A 21,111-nucleotide genomic window follows, 5' to 3' on the forward strand; every position below is an offset into this window, starting at 1 on the left:
TCATTCGGGTTTAGCCTTGCGTCTAGGTTTAGTCGCGTTTTAGTTCTAGTGTTAGTTCTAATGCTAGTTCTTGAATGATTGACATTCAAATGTCATCTTAACGTTTAAACGTCATTTCGACGTTTACAAATCACAATACATATCCGTGAAATGGTACCAACCTAAATTTTTGGAAATCTTTTGATGAATGTCTGATATTTCTTGCCAATTTTTTTATAACTTTTATGATATATCAGTATATTTCGCCACTTTTAATATTTCACAAAGTTTTTTTTCATCAAATTAACTGATTTTTGAGTTTTTTTAATATCTACTTTCTTTAACGATGTTGACGTTTAATTGTCAAGTTGACGTTTAAAAGTCAAACAATATTTTTATGTACAGATCATTTTGCAATAATGGTGTTCATTATTTCATTCTGATAAATGCTATAGTTTTCCATTTTCCATCCAACTTTCTTATCGATATTTTATTTTTCTTGTTCTATTTATAACCCTTTTTGATTTTTCTAATAATTTTGACATTCAAATGTCATCTTAACGTTTAAACGTCATTTTGATATTTAAAAACCACAACACATATCCCTAAAATCGTACCAACCTAAATTTTTAGAAATGTTTGATGAATATCGAATATTTCATACGTTTTTCTATAACTTTTTTGATTTATTGTAATATATTTCGTTAATTTTAGTGTTTCCATAAGATTTTTTAAATTAAATTAACGGATTTTTGAGTTTTTTAAGATCTAGATTTTAACGATATTGATGTTTAATTGTCAAATTGACGTTTAAAAGTCAAATAACTGTGACTCTGTAAAGTTATTAGTTATTAATTATTAAACTTAAAATTTGTTATAAGAACATTATTGTTTAATTTGTTGTATTAGATCATTATAACTTATCCTATTTTTATCATAGGCTCAGATACTTGAGGAACTACTAAAACTAGAACTAACACTAGACTAGAACAAGAATCATTCGGGTTTAGCCTTGCGTCTAGGTTTAGTCGCGTTTTAGTTCTAGTGTTAGTTCTAATGCTAGTTCTTGAATGATTGACATTCAAATGTCATCTTAACGTTTAAACGTCATTTCGACGTTTACAAATCACAATACATATCCGTGAAATGGTACCAACCTAAATTTTTGGAAATCTTTTGATGACTGTCTAATATTTCTTATCAATTTTTTATAACTTTTATGATATATCAGTATATTTCGCCACTTTTAATATTTCACAAAGATTGTTTTCATCAAATTAACTGATTTTTGAGTTTTTTTAATATCTACTTTCTTTAACGATGTTGACGTTTAATTGTCAAGTTGACGTTTAAAAGTCAAACAATATTCTTTATGTACAGATCATTTTGCAATAATGGTGTTCATTATTTCATTCTGATAAATGCTATAGTTTTCCATTTTCCACCCAACTTTCTTATCGATATTTTATTTTTCTTGTTCTATTTATAACCCTTTTTGATTTTTTTAAATAATTTTGACATACAAATGTCATCTTAACGTTTAAACGTCATTTTGACATTGAAAAACCACAACACATATCCCTAAAATCGTACCAACCTAAATTTTTAGAAATGTTTGATGAATATCGAATATTTCATACCAGTTTTTCTATAACTTTTTTGATTTATTGTAATATATTTCGTTAATTTTAGTATTTCCATAAGATTTTTTAAATTAAATTAACGGATTTTTGAGTTTTTTAAGATCTAGATTTTAACGATATTGATGTTTAATTGTCAAATTGACGTTTAACAGTCAAATAACTGTGACTCTGTAAAGTTATTAGTTATTAAACTTAAAATTTGTTATAAGAACATTATTGTTTAATTTTTTGTATTAAATCATTATAACTTATCCCATTTTTATCATAGGCTCAGATACTTGAGGAACTACTAAAACTAGAACTAACACTAAACTAGAACAAGAATCATTCGGGTTTAGCCTTGCGTCTAGGTTTAGTCGCGTTTTAGTTCTAGTGTTAGTTCTAATGCTAGTTCTTGAATGATTGACATTCAAATGTCATCTTAACGTTTAAACGTCATTTCGACGTTTACAAATCACAATACATATCCGTGAAATGGTACCAACCTAAATTTTTGGAAATCTTTTGATGAATGTCTGATATTTCTTATCAATTTTTTATAACTTTTATGATATATCAGTATATTTCGCCACTTTTAATATTTCACAAAGATTGTTTTCATCAAATTAACTGATTTTTGAGTTTTTTTAATATTTACTTTCTTTAACGATGTTGACGTTTAATTGTCAAGTTGACGTTTAAAAGTCAAACAATATTTTTTATGTACAGATCATTTTGCAATAATGGTGTTCATTATTTAATTCTTATAAATGCTATAGTTTTCCATTTTCCATCCAACATTCTTATCGATATTTTATTTTTCTTGTTCTATTTATAACCCTTTTTGATTTTTTTAATAATTTTGACATACAAATGTCATCTTAACGTTTAAACGTCATTTTGACATTTAAAAACCACAACACATATCCCTAAAATCGTACCAACCTAAATTTTTAGAAATGTTTGATGAATATCGAATATTTCATACCAGTTTTTCTATAACTTTTTTGATTTGTTGTAATATATTTCGTTAATTTAGTATTTCCATAAGATTTTTTAAATTAAATTAACGGATTTTTGAGTTTTTTAAGATCTAGATTTTAACGATATTGATGTTTAATTGTCAAATTGACGTTTAACAGTCAAATAACTGTGACTCTGTAAAGTTATTAGTTATTAAACTTAAAATTTGTTATAAGAACATTATTGTTTATTTTTTTGTATTAAATCATTATAACTTATCCCATTTTTATCATAGGCTCAGATACTTGAGGAACTACTAAAACTAGAACTAACACTAGACTAGAACAAGAATCATTCGGGTTTAGCCTTGCGTCTAGGTTTAGTCGCGTTTTAGTTCTAGTGTTAGTTCTAATGCTAATTCTTGAATGATTGACATTCAAATGTCATCTTAACGTTTAAACGTCATTTCGACGTTTACAAATCACAATACATATCCGTGAAATGGTACCAACCTAAATTTTTGGAAATCTTTTGATGACTGTCTGATATTTCTTATCAATTTTTTATAACTTTTATGATATATCAGTATATTTCGCCACTTTTAATATTTCACAAAGATTGTTTTCATCAAATTAACTGATTTTTGAGTTTTTTTAATATCTACTTTAACGATGTTGACGTTTAATTGTCAAGTTGACGTTTAAAAGTCAAACAATATTTTTATGTACAGATCATTTCGCAATAATAGTTTTCCATTTTCCATCCAACTTTCTTATCGATATTTTATTTTTCTTGTTCTATTTATAACCCTTCTTGATTTTTTTTAATAATTTTGACATACAAATGTCATCTTAACGTTTAAACGTCATTTTGACATTTAAAAATCACAACACATATCCCCAAAATCGTACCAACCTAAATTTTTAGAAATGTTTGATGAATATCGAATATTTCATACCAGTTTTTCTATAACTTTTTTGATTTATTGTAATATATTTCGTTAATTTTAGTATTTCCATAAGATTTTTTAAATTAAATTAACGGATTTTTGAGTTTTTTAAGATCTAGATTTTAACGATATTGATGTTTAATTGTCAAATTGACGTTTAAAAGTCAAATAACTGTGACTCTGTAAAGTTATTAGTTATTAAACTTAAAATTTGTTATAAGAACATTATTGTTTAATTTTTTGTATTAAATCATTAAAACTTATCCCATTTTTATCATAGGCTCAGATACTTGAGGAACTACTAAAACTAGAACTAACATTAGACCTAGAACTAAAAACATTTAGACATGTTGCATTTTATGTGGGACAAAGTAAGTATGTGGAAATATATTTTTGTATATTCCATTTTAACTGAAATTCACTGTATAAACTAAAAAATAAAATTTTAAAATTAAATAAAACTAAATTCAAATAGTAACATTTATTGTTATCGAGATAACATGTCCTGATTGAAATGGGAAATAATAGTCTAAACAAAAATAAATAATAAAATGGATTCGAAAATTTCGAAATTTAACCAACACTTTTCATTTTTTTTGTGAACAGCAAGTGAAATAAAAAGTACACAATGAGTTGTGGTGTTCTTTGTCCGAGCTTAACAGAGAGTCATTACATGACTCAATTTTGTCGATTGTTGGTTATTTCGGGTTGGAAACGTTAGGAGAGCATTTCCTTGCCCACGGTGTAGTGTTTTGTTGTCATGGTAATGATTTAGCGAACGTTTCCGCCGTTACCTTTGACAAAAGTTATCTCGATCTCTCTCTATCTCAACGAAACCGAGATAATATACGGGAGGATATTCAGATTGAACGCTCCTCCGACGATGGCAAAACTCGTTAAGATAATGCGCTCGAAACCACAAACTAACAATAAGCGTTGTGAATTTGAATATAAAGTTTATAAAGTAGAAGAGTGTACAATTGGGAGTTCATTTTTCACGACAACTTTTAATCAAAATAGTTTTTACTCATTTAAAAACTATTGTCGTGTTAGTCATAAAGATACTCGACATGCGATGACTCATTGATTATACATTATATACTAACAATAAGTAAGATTTTTTTTTGTGGGTATAATTTTTTGCTGTAAAACGTTATTTTAAATATTCACCTTTGGCGTACGCGAACATAAAACATTTTCCTCCAGCCCCATCGCATATGCAGCAGATGGTCCACTCTCATATTTACGACCAACTAAATTTGTATGGAATGCAAATACACCCAGATCCAGCAGAGAGGTGCGTTCACCTCCGGTGTCAAGTGCACAAACAATGATACGTGAAAACATTTCGTCAATTCAACAATCTCAACCTCTACGTCATCAAATTTTTTTATATTTCTATAATAAACAACTAAATAGATTTCGATGAGAGAAAAAAAAATGATGAGTAATAATGTTTAAATAAAGCAAGGTTGTAGTTTATGTTATTTACAGAAAAAAAATCCAGATGAAATTTATCTTATCAATGTTTGTTTATAAATAATTATATTTTAAATAATTTACAACCATCACATCATCTCTAAATTGATCTAATTGTTACACTTTTTATTTAAGTTTTATTTTATTTAAAATTATTTAAAACAATTCAATCAGATTTAAACTTTACTTTCAATGCACTCATGAATTTAATCCAACCCAACTTCCATCATTAAAATACATATAGGTGCTTTTATTAAAATTTAAAGCTTTCGTAGAGTTGAAGCTTAACGTTTCAATTTTGATTTTTAAGTAGTAATTAATCCAGAATATGAAAAATGACAAAATATATATAAATTTTTTATGAAATAAAAAGCGAGTATTAACAAATATTGATTTTCTTCGCAATATAAGATAACATCATTTACTTTAAAAATAACTTAGAAAACGTATGCTATAAATTTTGAGTTGAATCAATGAATGGCTCATTCAATTAACTACTAAGTATTAACCAATAAACGAATTCGTCGAATTTAACGTGACTAACACTAATAATAAAACCACCTTGTGTTCTCTGTGTCTAAAGGTATTCGTGTCTGAGTCATGACCTATCGATTCGATTCCTTTATGCTCAAGGCTCTGGAAAGAAGTTCAACAAGTTCATTTTCCTTTACGAGATATTTCAATATTTAAATAACCCTGTTACAATATTTATGTTTGATAAATAAACGTTCTTTTTAATGTGTCTTCTTTCTGTAGTTATTGATTAAAACGTTTCCTTTTTCTTTTTCAGGTTTACCTTTCTCAATACGGATACGTATCTAGCGGGAATCTTATGAATTCTAGTAGGTTACTAGACGGATCGATATTAAAACAAGCCATAGAAGAATTTCAAAGCTTTGCGGGACTTGCAGTAACAGGTAAAACAAATATATTTTTTTTTATCTACTTAAAAACATTTTTAGATTCTTGATTAGTTTTCTATTTTTATTATTATTATTATTAACTATGTTTATTATTAATTTTCTTTGATTTATAGGTGAAATGGACGAAGAAACTGAATCTGTGATGAAATTACCTAGATGTGGTGTCAAAGATAAAGTTGGATCTGGAAGTGATTCTCGATCAAAAAGATACGCTTTGCAAGGTAAAAAATAGTCTTCATTAAATTTTTGTAAAGTTTAAATTCACAATCACTCTTTACGTAATGTGGGGCGATTAATTTTATTGAAACCCGCATAAATTTTTGCTTACAAATCAATCTAAAAGGGAAGTTTAAACCTGGAGATCTCGGAAACCATCTAATAGAACTATTTGTACCAGTCCACCTTGCTGGAAATGTTCGGTTCAAGTACTCCATCGTTACTCGTGCATTAAGCGATGATGCACGATTTTGTAGAAACCATATTGTTGTTTGTAATCGGTTTTGCAAATCATTTAGACTTCAAGAAAATTATTTTGAAAGAATTTTGCATAACCATCAGTATTAAGATAAAAATGCGACATTTTCATGTACAATCAATAAAATTTGATAATGGGAGCTTGCTTCATATACAAAATTATAAAACCAAGTTAACTTAAGGATTTATAAAAAGTAGAAGAAAGATATCCAGCAATTATAGCTGGCAGAATTAAAAATAGAATTTTATTAATACAATATGAAGCTATCATATAGTCAACTATTTAACTTATTATCATTAACTTTTGCAATTTAACTTTAATAGATTTTTGAAAATGTCTAATTAGTAGGGCACGCAACTTTTGTAACAAAACAATACGATTTCCCCCCTCCACTCGTTCTCAGCAGAAAATTTCATACAAAAGTTGTTCTAAATTAAATTCTAAAACGATTTTCTCAAAAAAAAATATATATAAAAATATATATATAAAAATTTTTTTGAGATTATGTTCTTAATTATTGATCAAATCAAAAATTTTTATTAACAATATTTGTTTAGAATTACTTCAGGAACAGCGTTTGTTAATAAAATTTTTTGCTAACTTGAAATTTTAATTTCCCTCTGAATAGTATGCTATCAAAATTAATTATCTCAACAATTATTGTTTTTATTAAAAAATGTTTTAAATAAAATTTGTTTCAATTTCGATTTTGAATCAATTATCTTAATAAAAAATTTTTACATCTCTATTAATTAAGCATCGAATTATAATTATGTATAAAAACAGAAAAATTATTATTTTGAGGTTATCTCCTTAATTATTGATTAAATCAAAAAAAGTTGTTGACAAAGTTTGTTTAGAATTGTTTCAGGAACAATTTTTGTTAACACAATTTTTTTCTAACTTGAAATTTTAATTTCCCACTGAACAGTATGCTACAAAAATTAATATTTTTGAGGTTATATTCTTATTGTTGATTTAATCAAAAAATGTTGTTAACAAAATTGGTTTAGAATTACTTCAGGAACAGTGTTTGTTAATAAAATTTTTTGCTAACTTGAAATTTTAATTTCTCTCTGAATAGTATGCTATCAAAATTAATTATCTCAACAATTATTGTTTTTATTAAAAAATGTTTTAAATAAAATTTGTTTCAATTTCGATTTTGAATCAATTATCTTAATAAAAAAATTTTACATCTCTATTAATTAAGCATCTAATTATAATTATGTATAAAAACAGAAAAATTATTATTTTGAGGTTATCTCCTTAATTATTGATTAAATCAAAAAAAGTTGTTGGCAAAGTTTGTTTAGAATTGTTTCAGGAACAATTTTTGTTAACACAATTTTTTTCTAACTTGAAATTTTAATTTCCCACTGAACAGTATGCTACAAAAATTAATATTTTTGAGGTTATATTCTTATTGTTGATTTAATCAAAAAATGTTGTTAACAAAATTGGTTTAGAATTACTTCAGGAACAGTGTTTGTTAATAAAATTTTTTGCTAACTTGAAATTTTAATTTCCCTCTGAATAGTATGCTATCAAAATTAATTATCTCAACAATTATTGTTTTTATTAAAAAATGTTTTAAATAAAATTTGTTTCAATTTCGATTTTGAATCAATTATCTTAATAAAAAATGTTTACATCTCTATTAATTAACCATCTAAGTGTAATTATGTATAAAAATTTAAAAATTATTATTTTGAGGTTATCTCCTTAATTATTGATTAAATCAAAAAAAGTTGTTGGCAAAGTTTGTTTAGAATTGTTTCAGGAACAATTTTTGTTAACACAATTTTTTTCTAACTTGAAATTTTAATTTCCCACTGAACAGTATGCTACAAAAATTAATATTTTTGAGGTTATATTCTTATTGTTGATTTAATCAAAAAATGTTGTTAACAAAATTGGTTTAGAATTACTTCAGGAACAGTGTTTGTTAATAAAATTTTTTGCTAACTTGAAATTTTAATTTCCCTCTGAATAGTATGCTATCAAAATTAATTATTTCAACAATTATTGTTTTTATTAAAAAATGTTTTAAATAAAATTTGTTTCAATTTCGATTTTGAATCAATTATCTTAATAAAAAATTTTTACATCTCTATTAATTAACCATCTAAGTGTAATTATGTATAAAAATTTAAAAATTATTATTTTGAGGTTATCTCCTTAATTATTGATTAATGCAAAAAAAATTGTTGGCAAAGTTTGTTTAGAATTGTTTCAGGAACAATTTTTGTTAACACAATTTTTTTCTAACTTGAAATTTTAATTTCCCACTGAACAGTATGCTACAAAAATTAATATTTTTGAGGTTATATTCTTATTGTTGATTTAATCAAAAAATGTTGTTAACAAAATTTGTTTAGAATTACTTCAGGAACAGTGTTTGTTAATACAATTTTTTGCTAACTTGAAATTTTAATTTCCCTCTGAATAGTATGCTATTAAAATTAATTATCTCAACAATTATTGTTTTTATTAAAAAATGTTTTAAATAAAATTTGTTTCAATTTCGATTTTGAATCAATTATCTTAATAAAAAATTTTTACATCTCTATTAATTAAGCATCTAATTATAATTATGTATAGAGACAGAAAAATTATTATTTTGAGGTTATCTCCTTAATTATTGATTAAATCAAAAAAAGTTGTTGACAAAGTTTGTTTAGAATTGTTTCAGGAACAATTTTTGTTAACACAATTTTTTTCTAACTTGAAATTTTAATTTCCCACTGAACAGTATGCTACAAAAATTAATATTTTTGAGGTTATATTCTTATTGTTGATTTAATCAAAAAATGTTGTTAACAAAATTTGTTTAGAATTACTTCAGGAACAGTGTTTGTTAATAAAATTTTTTGCTAACTTGAAATTTTAATTTCCCTCTGAATAGTATGCTATCAAAATTAATTATCTCAACGATTATTGCTTTTATTAAAAAATGTTTTACATAAAATTTGTTTCAATTTCGATTTTGAATCAATTATCTTAATAAAAAATTTTTACATCTCTATTAATTAACCATCTAAGTGTAATTATGTATAAAAATTTAAAAATTATTATTTTGAGGTTATCTCCTTAATTATTGATTAAATCAAAAAAAGTTGTTGGTAAAGTTTGTTTAGAATTGTTTCAGGAACAATTTTTGGTAACACAATTTTTTTCTTACTTGAAATTTTAATTTCCCACTGAACAGTATGGTATTCTTTTAATCAAGATTTTCTGAGAACGAGTGGAGGGGGGAAATCGTTTTGTTACAAAAGTTCCGTGCCCTGCTAATTATCACCAAAAATATGCAAAAACCGATATTATTAAACTTGTATTTTTATCATAGATAAACATCAAATTATTCCGGAAGTTATTTTTAAATAAAATCATGTTGTTTTCAATTTAACAGTTTTTTATGTTTTAACTAACACATAAATAATAAAATCTGTCCGGGAATAAATAGGAAAAGAGAAACAAAATTGAAATGGACATTGCGTTCTCATTCATGTGAAGTGGTGACATTGGTTTTAACATTTGGTCAATGTCTATCAACTCTCTGATATGACTAACAACTGCGATCGATGTACTTCCGTAATTACTCCCGGTGAAATACCTAGTTGACATTAAAGGGCAATTTTTGAATTTTTCAAACGCTTGATTCATTTCAAATTCGTGCTTCATTTCCGGATTCACTATTTTTTTTTTCTATTCTCTTCCAATCGATTCAATTTTTTTTAGAGGAGTTAATTAATAGCCGCTCATTGTTAGCCGTTTCCCAATTCATTTTATGATTCTGACAGTTAAACATGTACAATACTTTTTTATTTTACCTTTCATTCAGTGAAAAATGATTCAATAAATTTTTATTTTTTATATTTTTTAGGGAGTAGATGGAAGATAAGAAATTTATCTTATAGAATAACCAAGTATCCAGTAAATGTACCTAAAGATGAGGTCGATAATGAGATACAAAGAGCCTTTGACGTTTGGTCCGATCACACAGACTTGACATTTAAGCAAATGAGAAGGGGTTCGGTAAACATTGAAATTAAATTTGAGAAGGGAGAGCATGGAGATGGGGATCCCTTCGATGGTCCTGGTGGAACTTTAGCCCACGCTTATTTTCCAGTAAGTAAATAATCTTACTCTAAACTATCTGAACTTGGGGAAATTTTATCTCATTGGGTCAAGTTTTTTTGGAGATAACCCATTTATTTGGCTAATAATTTTTGTTTTATCTAAGGTTTTTGGAGGTGATGTTCATTTTGATGCTGCTGAACAATGGACCATTAATAAATACAGTGGGACCAACCTTTTCCAAGTAGCGGCTCATGAAATCGGTCATTCTTTAGGTTTAAGTCACACTGATGTAAAAAATGCTTTAATGGCACCATTTTATCGAGGTTATCAACCTTATTTCGTATTAGATTCCGATGATATTTCGGGAATTCAAAGACTATATGGTGGAAAAACTACTGTGACTGCTTCCCCACCGGCAGATAGAGACGACAAAGAGGGTACACCAACGAATATTTCACCTGACGAACAAATTTTGTGCAAAGACCCAAAAATCGATGCAATTTTCCAAAGCGCCGAAGGAAATACTTATGTGTTTAAAGGAAATCAATATTGGAGGTTAAACGATCAAAGTATAGATCCTGGATATCCAAAATTAATCGCAAGTGGATGGCCTGGGCTACCTGGAGATATAAGTTCAGCTTTTACTTATAAAAATGGGAAAACTTATTTCTTTAAGGGTACAAAATATTGGAGATATAATGGGCGAAGAATGGATGGGGATTATCCTAAAGATATATCGTCTGGTTTTGCTGGAATTCCCGATGATATTGATGCCGCTATGGTTTGGAGTGGAAATGGAAAAATTTATTTCTTCAAAGGTACATATTTATTTTTTTTTTGTTCAATATAGAATTATTTTATTTTAGGTAGTAAATTTTGGCGTTTCGATCCAATGCAACGCCCACCAGTAAAAAGTACCTATCCAAAACCAATTTCAAATTGGGAGGGAATACCAAATAATCTCGACGATGCTTTCCAATACTCAAACGGTTACACGTACTTCTACAAAAATGGAGCTTATTATAGATTCAACGATCGCGCGTTTGCCGTGGATGCAGCAACTCCAGCTTTCCCAAGATCAGCAGCTTATTATTGGTTCGGGTGTCAATCGGCACCTACAGGAACCATAGGTACACCAATATACAAAGAAGGGCTACATGAAGGGGACGATGACGGCTACGATTCATTCGATGCAGGTAGGAATGACGTCTGATGATTCAATATCATCATTTTATTTTTTTTTTTTATCTCTCCAAACAAAACAAATCTATAAACTATCCTTTGCTTGCATCTATCAAGTCTTTTTTTTTTCATACAAAAGTGTTGCTTTTATTACTTAATGCCTTCCTACCTGAGCATCGTGTTAAAAACTGGAATCTCATTTAATTTAAAACCATTTTTATTTTAAGTTTGAAATTTTTGTTATGATTTCAAATTTGAAAATAACGAATCTGCTGAATGACGACGTCATCGTTCCCTTTCAACAGTACGTATGCGCATGCAAAGAGAACCAAAGCATGACTTTTTATTATTATTATATACACGTTTTTTGTGTTTGTACTTTAGTTTGCATGTAGCACCAGCTTTTTGTTGAGATTGTTATTTGTTAAATGTACGTTTATGCGACAGCACGAATTTTTTTTTAGATTTATTTGGTAGATTTGTTTAGAAATAATTCTTAATGGTTCTTTTGTAATATGTTCGTATTGATATAGTAATTCAAAATAATTGGGAAATTTGCATTTTTATCAAATTTAAATTAACCACAACAGTCTAGGAATGAAATTTTCCAGAAAAATTGTTCATTTAATTCGATTTATTCAACATTACAAATAATACGTAGAAATTATGTAAAAAAAATTTCAAATCTGTTTTAAGATATTTCTCAAAATTGATCCAAATTGATAGGCCAACCAATTCTCTAATAATTGTCATCTCCAACATATCTCAACATCTTCCCCAACATTACTTTTTCCAACAAAATCTAATAACCCATCATAACTCTATCATTTGATCAAATCTTCCTTAATATTATAAACTTGGCCCAAAGTTGCTTGCGGTCGATTTAATTAAATTTATTCTGGTAAATTGATGTTTAAATCCAGCTATAAAAAAATTAACTAAAAAAATCCAATTATTGAATTAATTGAATTACTGTTATTTACGACTTTGTGAGCACAATTTTATTTTATGTATCTATTTTATAAGTAGTTTAGTTTCAAAGTGTTGCATGCCACAAAAAGCACGACAGCTTTATTTTCCCTTAAAAGCTTGTTTTAATGATATTTTGTTATTATAATTTATTTAATTTTTGGTTTTGTAAAATTAGTTTTCGAATTCGTTGCTGGTTATTATTAGCATTTTGTTTTTCGATATAGTCATTCGTAAGATACGTCAACAATTGTTTGATTCCCTCAACAAGTCTGATATGCCAAGGTTCTTCAGACAACCGGACAGATTCTGACGTCGCAGCTACACATATCTGTCCGTTTTATAAGTATGTGCCGTCCACTCATTTTATGTTATCATTTCACAATAAGAAAATCTTACTAAGAATAGAATTATAAATAGAACAAGATTTTATTTTATTTTGTTTTAATTTTATTGTTCTATTTATAAAGCTAATTTAACTTTTTTTAATTATTGTTTCGCATGCTAAAAAAACTATGTTTGCCTTTTCGTCTTAAAAAAATCACATTTTGTTAAAAAAAATTTATAATTTTGTATACAACTTTTTGCACACTTAAAGCTAAACTTATCGTTATACTAATCAAATTTTGTGTGATTCAGTCGAAGACAATTCTGATACATCAAGCGAAGCCTCTGTTGGTTTGGGAAGGAGTTCCTCCACGCGATTTTTGCCATCATTAACAACGATCGCAACAGTTTTCGTCGTCGATTTATTGAGGAGATTTCTTGCATCGTGATACGATTTAAGAAGAGATCGTTGGATTTTTAGGTTTTAACCGCGTTGTAGCACAGTTCTTTTATAAATGATTGTGATGCAACAACCCCACAAAAAAAAGGACCACAATATGATATCATCGTCCCCAAGAAAAAAATCTATCGATTAGTTAAGAAAATTTTAACACTAATTTTTATTTTGTACATAGTTTTTCTCAACAGTGTTTATTTTTTTTTAATCGATCGATTTTTACTTTTTTTAAATAAAATAAATTTTTTTCGTCGTCTTTTTTATTTAAATAATTATACAAATTGTAATTTATTTTTTAATTGTAACTCCCTGAATGTTAAATACGTAAAAAAATAAACTTTATTGTAGAATTAAAACATAAGTAACCGACTATTTAAAAAAAAATGTATTCTAGTATTTGTTCGTTTCAGTCTCGAGTTGTAGAGACGTACTGAAATTAGATTATAATTAATTAATAAAAATTCTATTTTTAAACACGTTGATTTTTTTGAACTGCTGTTTTCAAGAACGCAACCTTACTATTGTGTACTGGCCTTTTTTTTGTGTATACAAAAATTTCAACCATGTCGTTCTCTTGACTAGTAAATCTAGGGCCAAAGGACTAATGTGAAGTATCTGTCCATTATTATGTTCCATTTATTATGTTCTTAGCTGATATATTCCTTATTATTGGAGATAGCGAAAAACTAAATGCACCATTTGAAAACTTGATTCTTTCTCTATCTAAAACCGGGTTTAAAAAATAATGAACAGTACTTAAAATAGCTCAAAATTACCAAACTTCAAGCCCTTGTGCAATTTACAACAAAAATAAAATAAATTTTGACAATGTAAGGAAATAGGTATGTAGCAGTTGGTAACACTATAACACTTCAAAATAGAAATTTGAATTGACAGTTACAAATTGTCAAAATCCAAAATTAATTCACCTGAAAAAATATTTCATGTACAGGGTGGTTCAAATTCGATGTCCGAATAGGCTAACTCGGAAACTATAAGAGTTAGAAAAAAAGTAGCTTACATGTCATGATCTCGTTTTTCGAGAAACTGCTAATGCCGAAAACCTCATAGCGCTCTTGTCTTTTGTTTTTCCGCTAGAGGCTAAAATTGAAAATATCGTAAAACCAGCAAGCGCAATTATCTTGGTTATTATTATAGCTGGAGTATTATAACTAAGACATTATATGGACACTTTTTTACAGAGAATTTGATGACGTAGCCAAAAAAATTTTTTCGGTTTTAGATTTTGAGATATTATCACAATGTTCGTTTTTTTAAATGGAAACAACCACTGATTATTCGCTTATTAAATTCGTTATTTTTTTCTGATTACAAAAATATAGGGTTTGACAGGTCTATTTCTTATTGTTTTAGAATAAAGCTAAAAATTAAGTTTTCTTTTAGTGTCTTCCAAAAAATTAAATTTACAGTTTCCTGTAAATTACGGTATTATAATTAAAAATTAAAAAAACATATCTCTGATATTTGAAACAAATATATTTGTTGAACTATTTAATTTATATATGTAATTATACAAAAGTTGGAATAGATTGCATTATTTCACATTTTTTATTAATATTTAATATTATTCTTAAATGACTTAATAAATTATTGATAGATGGCGCCATATGTTTTTTTTAATTCAAATAAACATAGCAACATTTGTTTGTATTCAAAAATTTTCTGAAGTGTCACTTTAAAAATCCTGTTTTTTAAGATGGATTACGAAAAGTTTAACATGTTAGAATGTTACATATTAGAAAATAAAGTAAATTTTATATAAATTTTTACAGGAAACTGTAAATTTAATTTCGTCGACGACACTAGATGGAAATTTTATAAAAAAAGGTTATTTTTAGCTTTATTCTAAAACAATAAGAAATAGACCTTTCGAACCCTATATTTTTGTAATTAAAAAAAAATAAGGAATTTAATAAGCGAATAATCAGTGGTTGTTTCCATTTAAAAAAATGAAAATTGTCATGATATCTCAAAATCTAAAACCGAAAAGATTTTTTTGTCTACATCATCAAATTCTCTGTAAAAAAGTGTCCATATAATGTCTTAGTTATAATACTCCACCTAGAATAATAACGAAGATAATTGCACTTGCTGGTTTTACGATATTTTCAATTTTGGCCTCTAGGGGAAAAACAAAAGACGATAGCGCTATGAGGTTTTCGGCATTAGCAGTTTCTCGAAAAACGAGATCGTGACATGGAAGCTACTTTTTTTCTAACTCTTATAGTTTCCGAGTTAGCCTATTCGGACATCGAATTTGAACCACCCTGTACACCTCCCTAAATAAGAGAAATTGCTCAGAGTTCTATTAAAACTACTTCCAGAGAAGTCCCACGAAAGGTAAGAATAACAGTGAGCTAAATTTAAGGCGTTGTGCGATGAGAAGATTAAAGAAATTAAGAAAATGTCGCCAACTTGAACTTGTTCCATAAAATGTTCATTTCAGTTATTGTTTTAACACCAGTGTGATCTCGGGGGTAGATGCTAAGTTGTTGCTGTTTGCGAACATCGGGTTATAATTTTAAGTTTTGTAAAAATTTATTACTTCATTTATTTTTTCTTATAGTATCAATTTAAATTTATTTGTTTTGTTACATTTAATATCTCGCCCTATTGATTTATTTTGCTTCATTTTTGTATTATGATAGCGTTTATTATTATTTAAAACAGTTATAAAAATATAAAACACTTATATTAGGCAACCAAACATACAAATATTGATACTTAAAAATTTAATCATTTTAATAAATAACTATTACAACGAAAATATTATTAATTTATGTAATAATATAAATTTTTTTAACTATAACGATACTTGTGTTAAATAATATTGTAACGATAAGCTACCATTTTGTTCCAAATAAAACTTAACCATTCTATTATGTACAATACTACAAATAGTTCTTGCATTATGTAATTGCATTCCTGTTAAAAACATTAAGAATTTTTTAACATCAACTGTAGCAGAAACAGTTTCAAATAACTCCTCCTCATTATCACCATCATCATGTAAAAATGTTGATCCAACTGCAAAGGATTGAACACTTAAATCAGGATAATGTGCTGATAAACTAACTGTATTTGTTTTTATTTGTAAACTTAATCTTCCATATTTATTAGCAGAGACATTGATAGTTGGATTCATACTTTTCATGCTTTCAACGATGGTTTTAACCAATCGTAAATTTGGCATTTCAATAGAAACATGGAAGTCATTAAACACAGGTTCGGCGTAATCTTGCCAATATTGTTTTAATATTATTTCAACTGGAATATCATGTACACGTTGAATACTTCGGGTACTCTCTGTATTTTGTTCTATTTCAATCGTTAAACAGGGTGTTTGTCTGTTTGTTAGTTTTATTTTGATGAAAACCACGTTTTGTTTGAGTACATTTAAACATCTGGCCAACATCGCAGTTGAAACGGATAAATAGATTTCGTTACTTTCTTCAGCTACTCCAAACATATTGAATTCTTTAAAATAAAAATTTACTGGTAGTTCGCACCATACAAAAGGCTTTTTTGGACCTTTATCATCGTTGGAGATTATTATACAAAGTTTTCTTGGGACTATTCTTAACACACATTCTTTTGATAACTTTGAGATTCCTGTGGTTATATTTGAGAGTTCTTTCATTGCTACACCATCGGTAACTTTACACCTAAACTTCATTTTAGCAGTAACTAAAATAAACCAAATTTTAACATAACCCCAATAACCTAAAACCTGTCAAGTTTTTGAATTTAATTTTACCTGCTCAAAGTAGATGTCGCTCATATTTTAATTAAAATATGTACATTTTAAGTATTTCTTAATCTATTTACTTTGTAATTTTCATAAAACTTTTTAAAAGGGTTAAGAAATTTATATTAAAATTAATTCTAATTAAAAGTACTTAATTGTTTGAATTTAATTTCATCCGTCAAAATTAGATGTCGCTTTAAATCCCTGTAGTTGTTGGTACACAAAACATTAAAAAAAAATGTATTTTAAGTATTTTTTGTATATTTTCTTTGTTGTTTTTATAAACTTAGTCGCGTGTTCAAGTGATACTTGTTCTAAGTCTAATAAGAGTAATTGTAATTTGTTAAAAAACGAAAATAAGTACAACAAAGGTAATCTAACCTATACGTTTTTAATTTGGCGGGAAATTTAAATTTGACATTTTAATAGAAATAAATCAAAATTACAAAAAATATTTCGAAGAAATAAGCGAAGCGAAGAAGAAATATACACCATGCGAAACTGATAAATGTAAATGTTACTCAAATGTGATAAATAATGATCTCAAAGCTTTTACTTCTGGAATAACCAAAAATGATATTGAGAGAGTTAAATCAAAGTAAATTAATACAAATTTGATTGATTAGATTGTTGAGTTAAATTGTTTTTATTTCAGAGGCTCAAAATATCAAATAATTAATCACAAACTATATAGAGATAAAGACTGTATGTTTCCTTCGAGATGTTTGGGAATAGAACATTTCTTATTGAACTTATTACCTCATTTACCGGATATGGAATTTATAATAAATTCAAGAGATTGGCCACAAATTCATAAAGATTACGGCGTTTTTGGGCCAGTATTTTCTTTTAGTAAAACCAATGATTATCATGATATTATGTACCCAGCTTGGGCGTTTTGGGAGGGAGGACCTGCGATTGAATTATACCCCAGAGGAATTGGTAATAAACTTTTTTAATTTATTAGCACAATTTATTAAAACTATATTTATAGGAAGATGGGATTTACATCGTGAACAATTATCAAAAACAGCAAATGAAACTTCTTGGGAAAGCAAAATTCCAAAAGCATTTTTTAGAGGCTCTCGCACAAGTTCTGAACGAGATCCTTTAATCTTATTATCCAGGGAACATCCCGAATTAATCGACGCGAAATACACAAAAAATCAAGCTTGGAAATCCGAAGGTGACACTTTACACGCTCCCCCTGCAAAAGAAGTTTCATTTGAAGAACATTGCAAATATAAATATTTATTTAATTTTCGCGGCGTAGCCGCAAGTTTTCGTTTTAAACACATCCTTTTATGCAAATCGTTAGTTTTTCATGTAGGTGATGAATGGCAGGAATTTTTTTATACCGCTTTAAAGCCTTGGATTCATTACGTTCCGGTTAAAACGACGGCTACAAAACAGGATATTTGGAATTTAATTGAGTTTTTTAGGGAAAATGAGGATTTGGCAAGGGAAATTTCGGAAAATGGGCATAAATTAATTTGGAATCATTTAAAAATGAACGATGTTAAGTGTTATTGGAGTAAGTTATTGAAGAAATATGCCAAGTTGTTATTGTTTAAACCTAGTTTGGATTTAAATTTAATTGAGATAAAAAAGTAAAATGTTTAAATAACTTTATAGTATAAAATGCACTGGTGAATGTCTCATTAGGAATAAGTATTAAAATATTGATGTGATTAGAAATGACAATAATAATACTATTTAATAATACAGTAGACTTTCAATAATCTGGCATGTTTCTTGACCGGTGTTATTTTAAAACGATAGGTCATTATTATTATTATTGCTGCCAGACTAAGGGGAGTGGCCCCACTCATCACCGCGACCTATAGGATCTATTGTAACTTTAGCCCTCCAGTTTAGGGCAAATGTAGGTCCTTAGTATTGCTCCAAGGTCTTGTGCAATTACACAGTATATGTTCAGCCATTTCTGACTCGTCGTTGTAGAGTCAGGAAACCTGAGAGCGTCCTTAGATCTCCTTTGCTGAGGTATAAAACCTCTTTGGTTTTGTTTTGCGACGCAGTTATCATGCTCTTCGCTTGTCTGTGACCTAGAAGTTCTTTCCAGCGTAAGGCTACCTTTGAGCTCTCCCAACTGTTGATTACCTGTTTTAGGTGTCTTTTTTTGTAGTCCACAACCAGGTTGGGGTCCAATGAGGGGCGTTTTCGCTGCCTCTTTGGCCAGCTTGTTTGTCTTCTCATTGCTCTCAATGTTTCTGTGACCTAGAATCCACCATAGAGTAACATTGTTGCCCCTAGCGAGTTCTCTCAGGTTGCTGGTATTGTTTGATCAGTGCGGAGTCACACGTGTAGTGACACACGTGTCAAAATGTTTATGGATGCACCTTTCTGTCGCTTTTGTATGTTCAAATCGGTGCAGAGGTTTATAGCAAACATTTCTGCTTGAAAATGGTTATGTCCAAGCTGAGGGGCAATTTAAAGCTGCTATTTGGTCCAGTAATGCTCATGATAGTTTTAGTTTTAGCTGTGATTCAGTGCTAGGTTGTATATTTTTATGGAACTAACACTAGAACTAGAAACATTCGAGTTTAGCCGTCTAAAGAGAGGTACGGCTAAATCCGAATGTTTCTAGTTCTAGTGTTAGTTTTGATGTCAGAACTAAAACTAGAACTTTTACTCTAGAACTAGAAACCGTTAGATTGTTGTATATTTTTATTAAACTGATGCTAAATTCTGATTTTTTAAATGATTTTGACATACAAAATGTCATCGTAACGTTAAACGTCATTTTGACGTTTAAATTTACAACACATTTTCCTAAAATGATACCAACCTAAATTTTTGGAAATCTTTTGATGAATGTCGAATATTTCTTACCAGTTTTTTCATAACTTTTTTAATTTATAGTATTTCACTACTTTTAATATTGTAATAAGATTTTTTTTCATGAAATTAACTGATTTTTAATTTTTTTTAATATCTACTTTTTTTAAACTAAATTCTGATTTTTTAAATGATTTTGACATACAAAATGTCATCGTAACGTTAAACGTCATTTTGACGTTTAAATTTATAACACATTTTCCTAAAATGATACCAACCTAAATTTTTGGAAATCTTGATGAATATCGAAGATTTCTTACCAATTTTTTCATAACTTTTTTGATTTATAGTATTTCGTTACTTTTAATTTTATTAAAATAAGATCTTTTTTCATCAAATTAACTGATTTTTGAGTTTTTTTAATATCTACTTTTTTTAACGATGTTGACGTTTAATTGTCAAATTGACGTTTAAAAGTATATTTTTACATATTTTTAGTCAACTAAAACTAGAACTAACACTAGACCTAGAACTAGAAACATTCGGGTTTAGCCGTGCGTCTCTCAAGACGGCTACACCCGAATGTTTCTAGTTCTATGTCTAGTGTTAGTTCTAGTTTTAATTCAATAAAAATACGCAACATAGTGATATCTAATGCTAATTGTCACTAGAACTAACATCAGACCTGGAACGCCTGGAACTAGAAATACTCAAGTTTAACCGTCTTAAGACACGCATAGCTAAACGATATGTTTCTAGGCTTAGTACTAGTGTTAGTCTAGTTTTATTTGTTATTCAGTACTAGATAGTCCATAACCGGGTTGGGGTCCAATGAATGCCTCTTTAGCCAGCTTGGCCGGCTTCTCATTACCCTCAATGTTTCTGTGACCTAGAACCCACCATGGAGTAACATCATTACTCCTAGCGAGGTCTCTCAGGTTGATGGTACACTGATCAGTGCGGAGTCACACGTGTAAACCTGAATTGCCTTTAGGGCGGCCAGATAGTCTGTGAAAATGTTTATGGATACACCTTTCTGTCCATTTTGTAGGTTCAAAGCGGTGCAAAAGTTTATAGCAAGTATTTTTGCTTGAAAAATGGTTATGTTCGAGCTGGTCTACTAATGCCCATGTCT

The 21,111-nt window shown here is 28.1% G+C and overlaps 3 protein-coding genes across 6 annotated transcripts in view; 2 read left to right on the top strand and 1 right to left on the bottom strand.

The window, feature by feature from the left end:
* The window catches only part of LOC111424932 (Matrix metalloproteinase 1), a 35,406-nt gene extending 21,920 nt beyond the window's left edge, over window positions 1–13,486 (top strand). The window contains exons 2-8 of one of the 4 annotated variants that reach the window (XM_023058668.2): window positions 5,783–5,909; window positions 6,029–6,136; window positions 10,277–10,521; window positions 10,637–11,291; window positions 11,340–11,669; window positions 12,852–12,970; window positions 13,264–13,457. In XM_023058668.2, the coding sequence (XP_022914436.2) occupies window positions 5,783–5,909; window positions 6,029–6,136; window positions 10,277–10,521; window positions 10,637–11,291; window positions 11,340–11,669; window positions 12,852–12,937 (1,551 nt within the window). In that variant the 3' untranslated portion in view covers window positions 12,938–12,970; window positions 13,264–13,457. Of the gene's footprint in view, window positions 1–5,782; window positions 5,910–6,028; window positions 6,137–10,276; window positions 10,522–10,636; window positions 11,292–11,339; window positions 11,670–12,851; window positions 12,971–13,263 lie in introns of all 4 variants that reach the window. The other 3 variants (XM_023058670.2, XM_023058667.2, XM_023058669.2) reach the window with 3 other exon arrangements.
* A 2,658-nt stretch (window positions 13,487–16,144) lies between these two features.
* On the bottom strand, window positions 16,145–17,155 carry LOC111424948 (Hus1-like checkpoint clamp component). Its single transcript, XM_023058690.2, has one exon. It carries the CDS (start codon window positions 17,103–17,105, stop codon window positions 16,233–16,235), a length of 873 nt encoding a protein of 290 aa, XP_022914458.2. The 5' UTR covers window positions 17,106–17,155; the 3' UTR covers window positions 16,145–16,232.
* A 222-nt stretch (window positions 17,156–17,377) lies between these two features.
* LOC111424958 (O-glucosyltransferase rumi homolog) lies at window positions 17,378–18,902 on the top strand. Its single transcript, XM_023058699.2, has 4 exons — window positions 17,378–17,548; window positions 17,607–17,775; window positions 17,833–18,119; window positions 18,172–18,902. Exons 1-4 carry the CDS (start codon window positions 17,416–17,418, stop codon window positions 18,789–18,791), a joined length of 1,209 nt encoding a protein of 402 aa, XP_022914467.2. The 5' UTR covers window positions 17,378–17,415; the 3' UTR covers window positions 18,792–18,902.
* The last annotated feature ends 2,209 nt before the right edge of the window (window positions 18,903–21,111 follow it).

The sequence above is a fragment of the Onthophagus taurus genome, chromosome 6, assembly GCF_036711975.1.
Source record: "Onthophagus taurus isolate NC chromosome 6, IU_Otau_3.0, whole genome shotgun sequence".
NCBI classification, from domain to species: Eukaryota; Metazoa; Arthropoda; class Insecta; order Coleoptera; family Scarabaeidae; genus Onthophagus; species Onthophagus taurus.

Coding starts and splice junctions, on each gene's coding strand:
- LOC111424948 (XM_023058690.2), bottom strand. CDS start 17,105: ATGAAGTTTAGGTGTAAAGTTACCGATGGTGTAGCAATGAAAGAACTC.
- LOC111424958 (XM_023058699.2), top strand. CDS start 17,416: ATGTATTTTAAGTATTTTTTGTATATTTTCTTTGTTGTTTTTATAAAC. Junction 17,549..17,606: donor CGAAAATAAGTACAACAAAG/GTAATCTAACCT, acceptor ACATTTTAATAG/AAATAAATCAAAATTACAAA. Junction 17,776..17,832: donor ATTGAGAGAGTTAAATCAAA/GTAAATTAATAC, acceptor TTTTTATTTCAG/AGGCTCAAAATATCAAATAA.